Below are 11,870 nucleotides of genomic sequence, written 5' to 3'. Positions count from 1 at the left end.
GAGCTTCACAAAATAGAAAGTGGCTGTAAGAAAATAGCTAAAACATTGAAAATCCCCATTTCCAACATTAGAGCAATAATTAAGGGGTTGCAATCAACTAAAGATGTTACAAATCTGCCTAGAAGAGGACGTGTGTCTATATTGTCCTAACGCACAGTGAGGAGGAGAGTTTGAGTGGCTAAAGACTCTCCAAGGATCACAGCTGGAGAATGAGTTAAGACTTGGGGTCAGAAAGCCTGAAAAGAATAAAAAATAAAAAAATAACCAAAGAGCTCCTATTTCACCAGATTTTGTCCAGGAGGGTACATTCAGGAGGGTACACCCAAAAACAAACTCCAGCATATTCATTTGTCAGACACAACTGGAACTTCAAATGGCACTGGCTTCTATGGTCAGACAAAAAAAAAAAAAAAAAAAAAAGATTTTGAGCAGCAAACCAACCAGATGGGTTTAGTACAAACAGGGATAAAAAGTACCCCATGTCCAGGGATAAATACTGCCGAATCTTTAATGTGGTGGCCCTGTTTTACTGCCGGAGGTCCTGGACGTCATGTTCAGATACTGTTCATGGCATAAAAAAAATTCAAAACATAAAAAATCTAAATTTGACTGCCATTAGAAATCATATAATGGGCTGTGTTTGGATCTTCCATCAGGACAATAATCCAAAACAAATATTAAAATCAACAAAAAAAAAAAAAAATGGGTCACTGAGCACAAAATGAAGCTTCTGCCATGGCGGTGCCAGTCCTCTGATCTGAACCCTATAGAAAATGAGAGGAGTGAACTGAAGAGGAGAAGCTCACATGGAGCTGGGAATCTGAAGGATCTGGAGAGATCAGATCAGATCATGCAGAAGGAATGGTTTCTGATCTCTGGTGTTCTCCAAACTCATCAGGCATTATGGGAGAAAACTAAGAGCTGTGATTATGAGAAAAGAATGTTGCAATAATTGGGTGCCAATAATTGTGGCCAACATGAACTAGAGAAATCACTTATTTCACAATGAGATTAACTGTTTGAAAGCTTTGAATTTTGTGAATTATTTTTATGAATATCAAAAGGATAAACGATGCAGATTTTTTACCATTGCCGCTTTTACTCATATTTACCAAGGGTGCCAATAATAGTGAAGGGCACTGTAACTAATAATAGAAATAGAGAATTGAATGCATCATTACAATTAAGCCCATCATCCTAGTTTAAGCACACTATCACAGAACAATCCCTCAGAGATTCCACTAATAAGGAAATCTTCCCTCTGATGTCATCAGGCTGGAGGAACAAATAGCAACAGAGGGGGAGAAGAAAAAGAGAAAGGAAGGGGTAGAGGCTCATGTAGACACTCTAAACTTCATCCACAGCTGCTACAACTGCAGTCCAATCTGTGCTTTCCCACTGTACGGTGAAGGTAAGATACATTTTCCAATATGCCATGTTAAGGTTTTGCTAATCCTTAAATAGGGTTTTGGGTCTAGCTGTGAGATACAGGTGTAGCTGGTGTAGGTTTTTTTTATATGTCTTCAAACAGGTGGTACCAAGACTCTAGAAAAGACCCAAGATTCTGCATATGACAGATGCTAAATATTACATTTAGTTGAAAAATACTGGGAATAATGGGAATGAAATCCATGCAATCTTTCTTATACTGTATGTCAGTTATAAAAATATTAAATAAATGTTAAATAAAAATGTTAGTGAGTTCATCAGAACATGCTTTCTGAAGAAGTAACAATATCAAATCATTGGAAAATACAGGATTTCATCAATAGTATATCATATATCTGATGTTTGTTTTTAGAAGTGAGTGAAAATTGTAAATCCTTCCCCCTTTTTTTCAATGCATCAAAAAAAAATGTCATTACATTTATGCATTTATCACATGCTTTTTATCCAAAGCAACTAACAAAAGCAATTCAAGAGCCAATAATATTAGTAATATAAAATTTCAGGTATATTAAACAACTAGATTAATAAGCAAGCTACAGAAAAGGAGAAATGCAAATAGATGGTCAACGTCATCCAAAACATGATTGTATTACTGTGGAATGGAAAACGAAAGAGTCAATTTGGGTAAACCAATTTTTTCATACAAGACATGGTTTCCAGGGGAAGTTTCCTGACGGGGTTGATCATTGTCTCATGGGGAAAGGGGTAACAGGCCGTGCTTTGCACTCATGCCAATGGGATTCATGGAGAACAAACAAGCTGTTAATTGTGTGTGGGCAAGTTGCCTCGTAGCAAGGGAATTTAATAAATATGAACCGGTGTGTCTTCCAGAGAAATGAAACCAATGATCGCAAATTCTTTGATGTAACATTGATGTAACATCAATAGCCAAACTGAGATGCTGCCTGTTTGAAATTACAATACATGAACCCCGAATCAATGTGGCTCTGTTTCAGCAAAACAATTGACCTCTATTAGATAATAACATGCTCTATTACAGATCAAAGTATAATATCATGCTCAGAGGTCACAGGAGGTTAGGCATGTTTCGCAATGCCAATTTTGACAGCACAGGTTTGCATAGCTCTCAGTGAAAATCTGTTTCTAACGTCATGGATGGAAACCACCATCAGAAAATAATTCACAGGCAAAGTGATTTTTCTAAAACGGACACATGCCTTGCTTTATGTCTGTTGTTGGACCCTTTAAAATGTGAAATGAATCAGCAACCAGACTAACCAACATCCATAAACACATCAGTACTCTTGCTGTTTTTCATCATTATTTCATGCTTTCAGATGGCGTTGGAAGAAATATGTTGCACTATCGATATAAGCAAGACTCTGAGGTCTTCAAAAACAGGTTTGTTATTGTACCTTTTCAAGTAACTGTATGTGAATTAATACTTGGTATGGTTTTATTTGTTGTTAATAAATGTTTTTATTTAACATGAAAGCACAAATCAATACCAATCGCATTCTTTATGAAGCTTGCCAATGGAGACAAGACGCTATGGTGGTGATTAAAACTAAATTAGTAGGCCTACTACTATAACATACAGGGTCCTGCAAGAAAAAGACAAGACCGACAAATCTGTGGCCACAGAACAGCAGAATATAAACGCAATGCTCAAAGTCTTTCATTAAGTGTTTTTGTCCTGTAGAAAAAACAAACACTTAATATGGCATAATGTATTAAGATACATTAAGTTCAATTAAAAGACCAAATTCAATATATGGTTATTATTTAATGTAAGCAGCAGATAGCTATGAATACAATGCGCAAACTTTGTCGTCCCATACAGCAAAACGCTTAATGTGGCTTAATAACAGACATAATATGATAAAGACAATTCAGTAGGCCTAGCCTATATGTCTTGTTATTGACTCAACGTATATACAGACCAGCAAATATGAACGTGCATTATGAAATGCATTAAGTGATTTTAAAAGGATCAGCTCTGTACAGGCAGGCAGATGAGTACAGAACGCAGTGTGTAAAATTGTACATTAAACATTTTCCTCCAATATAAAATCATTTTAAATAAAACACATAATGTAGGTTAATGGACAAAGACAGTGATATAAACGAGTTGTAGACAGTTTATTCTATATGGAAAAATGCTTAACGCGAAACTTTGCATGTTGCGTTTATTCTGGGCTTGCCTGTACATATTAGTTATGTATTTTAATAATGTAGAGAAGCATATTGAGTTTGGCCTTTATCATCTTAGTCCATTATGCCATTTTGCGTCATGTGAGGCAAATACTATACAGTATACATATTCATTAAAATAATGAACTGTGTGTTTAATTTGATTATTTAATGGCATCTTAACACATTAAGCCATGTTAAGCGTTTATGTTTTTCTACGGGAGGAAAACGCTTAGCGAGAGACTTTGCGCAAGTGTTCATATTCTGCTGTTCTCTCCATGGATTGGCCAGTCTTGTCTTTTTCTTGCAGGACCCTGTACACTATAGTACTTAATTAGGTTTAATCGTTTAATCACCTCCACAGCTTCGAGTTTCCATTGGCAACATGCACGATTTGTGTCGATTGCAAGTGTCGCAGGTAGCAGAGAGTGCAAGTAGCATTGCAAGTGACATTGTAATTTAGTTTATTTTTTCTTGTCTTCACCACCTGGCTACTGTTATATAATGTTGGGAAATTCAAACAAAAAGTAATACAAATTTCAACAAAATAAAAAATAAAGACTGCAAGTGACGTCACTAGCGGAAGTGCAAGTGTCTGAGAGTGCAAGTCTGAGAGTGCAAGTGCAAGTCTGCAGCCAGACCCTGTTGCGGTCCCTGAAGGAGGGAAAGGAGACATCACGTCGGAATACAGATGAATTGGGATCTCACTTATTGAGACCAATCCACTTCAATTGTAAACTAAACAAGCCAATGCACATTGGCATGCGATTTTTGCATCCAGCTACAACTGATCACTGCGTGAGTATAATTCAGGTTTTCACTAAGGAACCGAGCCAGTGACCTGGCCATTCATCGGTGGTACAGAAGCTGTGCCTACGGAACATGACATCTCCGTTCCTTCCTTCAGGGAATGAGGTTTACAATAAATAACTAAGCTGGACTGTCTGGGGATGGAGTCTCCATTCTCCTGGTAACGTAGCTCGTGACAGCTCATCGGCTGCCCGGTTGTGCAGACCAGGAATTTGGATGGCATGAAGTGACCTCAGATGCTTCTGACTCCAGAGGAGGAAGTGGCAGGCAAGTTGCGACGCGAGCATAGACCACTTTGTCGGTTGCTGTACGCTACGGTCACAGTGTTTTCAGTGCATAATAGTACATCCTTGCCCCATAAGGCCCTTTGAGACGGATCAAGGCAAGGCGCACTGCCAGCAACTCTGGGCAACTGATGGGCCATGTTCTCAACTGTGTCGCCCGCTGTGTGTGACCACCGTCCCTCAGAGCATGGTTTTGAGCTCTTTTAGAACTTCCGGATCATGTCCACCCTCGTGCAGGTCTCTCAGTGCTTTACCCTGAAGAACCTGCAGTAATACCGTAGCCTGTCAGGCGGAGTTTGGCATCACTGTAACCCTCAGACTGCTCATGCTACTCCCTGAAGTGCCCCCTGCCTGACTGCCACCATGACAAGAACTAGATCAAGACAGAGGCAATGGAGCTCTGCCCCTTTGAGGAAAAAGAGCTTGGCCCACAACTCAGAGATGATCACCTTCCTGCAATGAGAACATGACTAATCCACAAATGCCTCCTCAGCATGCTAAATGCCCAGGCACGTGAGACAGTGATTGTGACCATCACCCAGTGCCAGGTATCGACCACATCCAGAAATACACATAGGGGAGATGGCCGTCTGCAACACAAGCACGAGGTAGTGTAGCCTGATGTGTGCAACCCACTCGACATGGGAAACCAACACTGCTGAAGGACCATACTGCCAACACAAAGAGCTCTCAAAGAGCGCGCTGAGCTCATTCAGTCTTCTTCTCTCATTAGAGTAATCAGGAGCAGAACAATGTGATCACTTGGCTCCGAAGCAAAAAGCTGAATATGCACTGCACCTGCTGCCCATTTATACTCACGCCATGATCAGCGGCAGCTGGATGCAATAATCACATGCCAATGTGAATTGGGTTGTTTAGTTTACACTCAAAGTGAAGTGGGCTCTCTAAACGAAATCCCAATTCGTCAGTCATCTGACGTGACGTTGAGAGTGACACGACTGAAAGGAAACTTCTGTGTAGAACATACATAAAACTTGCATGTAAAGAAATGGATTTAAAAATGTAATTTGAAAATTGTCCATGCTTCTAGTGTGGGTGTTTTTCCATACATTTCTCAACTGGCCAAGTAACATTTAACCACATGCAAATACAGTAAATGTCCTAGATGTCACAGGCATTTGCTGTCTTTTATCTGTGTTTCCTACAGGCTTTCTATTTTTTCTATTATTGCAAATGAGTCTGGTACACCAAACGGCTAGTACAACAACCACTCTGACAACTGAGGCAGTATCATCTACAGTGTCAGAAACTGAAAGCCAGAGTTCAACCATTCAATCTACAAATGCAGTAAGTGTGCTGTCCTCCACTTCTTCTGACCAAACATTATATACGGCCACATCAGGCACTTCCATGACAGAAGCTTCATCCACAACGGCTAGTACACCAACCACTCTGACAACAGATGCAAAATCATCTACAATGTCAGAAACTGAAAGCCAGAGTTCAACCATTCAATCTACAAATGCATTAAGTGTGCTGTCCTCCACTTCTTCTGACCAAACATTATATACGGCCACATCAGGCACTTCCATGACAGAAGCTTCATCCACAACGGCTAGTACACCAACCACTCTGACAACAGATGCAAAATCATCTGCAATGTCAGAAACTGAAAGCCAGAGTTCAACCATTCAATCTACAAATCCTATAAGTGTGCCGTCCTCCACTTCTTCTGACCAAACGTCATCTACGGCTACATCAGACACTTCCATGACAGAAGCTTCAGCCGTTACCATACAGAGCACTACTTCTAACGGTGCTACTGTTGCCTCAACAGGCATTACTAGTATGGACACAGGTATTCTTTCTTATATACTTTATACAATAGAATAACAATAATACAATAAAACTATATATACTACTAAACTGTAGAACAATACAACAGTATGTATATATGTATATGATTATATAATACTATAAATATTTATATGAAGACACAACATATGTTAATATGTATAAAATCTGTGCCAGATTTAGCCAGGGTGGCTTAAATGTTTAGCACTAAAATCCCTATAAATGTTATTTTCATTTGACCATCATTTTGTCTTTTTTAAATTATTATTATTATTGTCCTTCATTTTTTTCAGTTTCAGAAAATACATCTTTATCAGAAAATTACACTGCGGTAAGTGCTGGACACATACACTAAAAACTTGGTGTAGGAGTTACTTAAATTTAACAATTAGTTGCAAAGAAATAGACTTACAATAATCTTGTAATGAGATTAATGAGTGCAATATTTGTGTAATAATTCTTGAATTGCAACTGCTTTTTTCCCCCTAAAGCTATCCTGTCCAGCATTTGATTGCACAACAGATTGTTACTTCCAGTTCATGAATACAACGGCGAAGCCTTGCCAATCCAGTGAATATTTCTGTAAGGTCAGTCAGCCATGCTGCAGTTTCAGATGGAAAACTCCACTGGAAAGTTATCCATGCAAATCATGCACTAATGCGGGCTTGATTTAAAGAGTTACTTCTTGCTCTGTTGTGCTTCAGATAACGCAACAGGACACAGGTTACTCTGTCAGATGCAGTGCTTCATGTGGAATATCCTGCGGGAATGGGACTATCAGTAATTGCTCTGTGAACTGTTGCAACTCAACCAACTGCCTAAACAACACTCTGCTTGCCATATCCGATTCACTCAGTACGACTGGTAACCTCAAACTCTTTCTCTAATTACGTCTAACATAAGTGAATGGTAACTTTAAAACACTGACTGTTTTATTACTGCTGTCTTGTCATTAGTAGCTACAACAAAATCCACTACTACAACCACGACAATCAAGGCCACAGTTACAACCACCCAAGCAAATAATGTAAGAACACACACAGCGATTTGTCACTGTAGGGCACAAATGAACATTTTGTGCCACCTTCTAAATTTTCTTTGTTTTTCTTATTCCCAAAAGGGCAAGAAGTGCAATACTTTCAACTGTAATGGGGTGGCGTGTTACAAAACCAATAATGTCAGCAGTAATGTCATGCTGTGTCCAGTTGGTCAGGACTACTGCTTGGTAAAGTAAAAAAAAAAAAAAAATATGTAAAATGTCTGTGTCAAGAATATTTCTACTGGTCTAATTGAAAACCACGGTTTCCAGTTTATTTCTGTTTTTCTCAGTTGTATTAAAGAAAAAAGAACTAAAATAATTTAAAAAAAAATTGTATAAGTAGTATTATCACTTTAATGTTGATTTGGCAAACAAATTCTGGCTTTCTTTACTGAATGCAGAAATGATTGTAGGTTGTAATCATTTTTCTTGTTTTGTTTTTTCTCCGTGTTACCTTGTTAGTAATAAGCTCTTGGTTCTCCCATCAAGCCTTTTCCCAAAATCGTTATCCCTCAAACACATAATTGTACTGTATACCCCACAATAATCACTACAACATTAATCAGAATGAGAATTCTTACTAAAACGGTTGTAATAATAATTAGGAGCTCGATAATATTGCCACCATATTCTGCAATGTTTTTGTCTGATGAATGTCACTTGGTCTCACACATATACACTGAAGAAAAAAAGTAGTGTAGAAATAATTTAAGCAAATTTCCATTGCAAATTGAATGATATTTGGTTTAATACTGATCTCATGCTATACTGCACCATTTTATACGTGAATGTTACATGAAAGCAACTCATTGTTTCATTTCCTAGCTACAAAAGACAACATCTGGCAGTGCAGAGAGCTGGCAGGCGGGTTGCAGTGTAGATTGCAGAAAGATGACAGTTTGTCCAAGCACAACTACTTGTCACTTGGAGTGCTGCAATGCCACCACCACCACCTCATGCCTCAAACTGTCAGGTGACGTGAACATGCCCAGCTCCGCCACCAGGGGTCCACACTGTCCCACACTGCTCATGGCCTCTTTGCTGCTCTTCTGGATAGTCAAAGTCTTTACTTGAGTGTAACAAAGTCACATTTAATACGTTATCCAAAGAAGCGCCTTTTTCTGTTAGGAGAGTGTATGTTTGTTTTAAAGCTGATTGTACTTCTTTTTCTTTCACTTTTATATTATTTGTGAAGTGTGCAAATGAAGGTGTGTGTGTCTGTCTGTAAGGACAGTGTGAGAAGCAGAATATGTATGTGTGTGTAGATGCCAAATAAGCTTTAACATGGGCATCCGTAGAGACTTATGTAATGTGGAAACATGACTGTTGTTGGATTCTTTATTTCACAGAGATAGACAGAAATTATCCACCAAGAAATATATTAACACTGTAGAGATAAATATGAAGTTAGCTTCCTCTTAAGAGTTATAATTAATTCATGCTCTTTTTGACATTAATGTACACTTTAAGATGTACACTTTTTCTTACACTGTAAGAAAACAAATGCATAGAGAATGGATGATGTCTTGGCAGAAAATTACCAGTATCATTTCCGTTATGGACATTTCCTTCAACCCTAAAACATAATGCACAATTAAAAAAAAAAAACACTGGGAAAAAATGTATACATATTAACATGGCGCATTGGGCTGTATTTTAATGGACTTTTCTTACAGTGTATATATATCTGAATTTTAATTACAGTCAATCATAGTTATCTGAGGCTTCTTTTTTTTTTTTTTACTCATTATTGTTTAGTGTCCATTGTACACAGTTTTTTTGTTTGTCTGTAAAAGCAAATCTCTATTCTAATTCCTCAAAATACTCCAAAGAATATTATCATAATGCTCAGATAATCCATTTTCTGATACCAATTATATGATATTTCACCCTGTGTCCATGCAAAAATAAAAGTTATGTACAAACCAGTTAATGCCAAACAAATAGAGTATGCACTCTATGCATCTAAATGGAAATTAGACAATTTAAAATATGTATAATGTATTTATAATATTGGACATACGAAAGCCTGTGGGTAAAACCCATACTCATAAAGCTTTATTTTTACAGAGAAATATGTTTATTAAAATTCAAGTGTACAGATCTAAGAGTATAAGCTACGCTAATTTTGAAATTAGAATTTTTGAATTCACAAATTCTGAAGGGGTAACACTACTGATAATCTAATAAAAGTCATGATCAGGATTTTGGTTGATAAGGGTTGCATTGATGCTTATTGCTCTGTACTACTCTAATCTGACAGCAATGAAACACTATATATATATATATATATATATATATATATATATATATATATATATATATATATGATAACCAGCTTCACTGTAACACAAGAAATATATTTTAACAATTGCTCTTGAAAATTAATAAATAATTGTTTTGTCTTGTCAGCACCCAGTCTATTTTCTTGTTTTGACATTCTTCTTAAAATGTATTACATTTCTTGAACTTCTGATTTTAGATCAACCTGGTTAAGCAGTCTGTATTAAAGGGATAGTTCAACTCAAAATTACTCCATGATTTGCTCACTCTCACCCATCCTCATTCTGAAGAGTTAAGTGAATTCAGACATGGTGTTTATAATTCGCTAACACTCCGCTGATTCCATCAATGAAAAGTTCCAAACTTCCACTGGCATTAAAATCAACACAAAAACTGTGTGGTTGGCGCTTCATGGAATGGGTTTCAATGGACAAGAAGCTGCATTCAAGACTCAAATCACCAAGCATTGGCTGGAGTAGTGTAAAGCATGCCACCACTGGACTCTGGAGCAGTGGAAACTTCTTAATTCTTCAGCATACCAGAACTGTTTGGCGAAGGCCCTTTTCTATTCTATCTTGTACCCAGTGCGCAAAGCAAGGTCCATAAAAACATGATTGGATGAGTTTGGTGTGGAAGATCTTGACTGGCCCACACAGAGCCCTGACATCAACCCTATTAAACACCTTTGAGATGAACTCGTACAGAGATAAATAGCAAGGCCTTCTCGTCCAACATCAGTGCCTGACCTCAAATGCTCTACTTGATGAATAGGCAAAAGTTCCTATAGAAACATTTCAAAATGGAAAGTGTTGCTACAAAGGGGGATCAACTCCATTAATGTCTATGAATTTAAATGCAATGTCATTAAAGTACAAATTGTCAGGTGTCTTAATCAGTTGTGGATTTAGGTATGGGCAACATGGTCAACCACCCAGGGTGGCATCTAGAGTGAATGCACAAGAGAAATAAATGGAATACGCGATCCAGTTTTCACCGTTCATTTGCATCACACGCCAATATCATATACCTGTGTGGGTCAGTTAAACTGGTCAGGACTCGGAGTGTGCACCCGAAGAAGTAATCTTTCACTCAGACGGACGCCATGATTTGCCAAGTAAAACATATTCCTGGATCAACATTATTGTCCAAAAATATAGACTTAACTCAAACCCTACCCCTAAACCTAACCCTATCCATATTTTATTTTTAAAATCAGTGTGAAATGATAGCAGAAATAGATAGATATAAAATAGATATTTCCTGAAAAGTTATCCCTCTATTCTGATTGGTTGATTTGAATGTTGTCCCAGGATCAACAAGGATGTGGATCCAGGGACATGTACTTGGTGAAATCACGCTCACCCACTCAGACACAGGTGGAGGGTGAACCAACTCCAGAAGCCTAATGTTTAGACTAATAACTACACAGATCACAAACTGGGCTTTTTAGGCGAGTACCAGATGTAATAAAATATTTTTTATACTATTGAATTTGTATGTAACCTGATCACAATTTAAAGGTGCTGTAGGGAACTTTTGTAAAAAACAGTAGCCCTGACAGTAGAATATGAAACAGATAATCTGTGAAAAAATCAAGCTCCTCTGGCTCCTCCCAGTGTCCTATTGCCATTTGCAGAAAGTCATGCTCTCCCATTAAAAAATAACCAATCAGAGCTGCGGTCCGTAACTTTGTTTGTGTTCAAAATGTAGAAAAGTTTATATAATAGTCGCAACAGTGGGGGAACCGGGGCCGGTGGATTAATGTGTGAATGAAACACGGCTTTGAACTTTGATACATGGAAGGCGGGGTGTATTCTGCTGTGCGCCGGAGGAAGTTTGAGTCAGACTGCTACCGGACTAATGATCTTGGTGACAGGAAACAGACAATAAATTTGGGAGCTACCTTGTTAGATACGGAGCGGAGCGGAATGTTCTTGGTAGAAAGCCACACTTTTTGACTCATAACGTATACAGGAGGCTTCGACCGGTGGAGATCGGTCTTAGCCTTAGTGCGTGGCCCCAACTGAAGAAGAGTC

At 38.1% G+C, this 11,870-nt stretch overlaps 1 protein-coding gene across 2 annotated transcripts; it reads left to right on the top strand.

The window, feature by feature from the left end:
• Nucleotides 1–396: 396 nt before the first annotated feature.
• On the top strand, nt 397–9,159 carry LOC113059823 (uncharacterized serine-rich protein C215.13-like). 2 transcript variants are annotated; one of them, XM_026228444.1, is made up of 9 exons: nt 397–1,411; nt 2,748–2,811; nt 5,866–6,516; nt 6,806–6,843; nt 7,004–7,099; nt 7,217–7,367; nt 7,469–7,539; nt 7,633–7,737; nt 8,377–9,159. In XM_026228444.1, the coding sequence occupies exons 2-9, from the start codon at nt 2,748–2,750 to the stop codon at nt 8,623–8,625; spliced, it is 1,425 nt and encodes a 474-aa protein (XP_026084229.1). In that variant the 5' UTR covers nt 397–1,411; the 3' UTR covers nt 8,626–9,159. The 2 variants fall into 2 exon arrangements, with proteins under 2 accessions (XP_026084229.1, XP_026084228.1); XM_026228443.1 differs by having other exon boundaries at nt 7,217–7,376.
• Nucleotides 9,160–11,870: the final 2,711 nt, after the last annotated feature.

The sequence above is a fragment of the Carassius auratus genome, chromosome 41 (genome assembly GCF_003368295.1).
Source record: "Carassius auratus strain Wakin chromosome 41, ASM336829v1, whole genome shotgun sequence".
NCBI lineage: Eukaryota > Metazoa > Chordata > Actinopteri > Cypriniformes > Cyprinidae > Carassius > Carassius auratus.
This window is presented reverse-complemented; position numbering and strand designations above follow the sequence as displayed.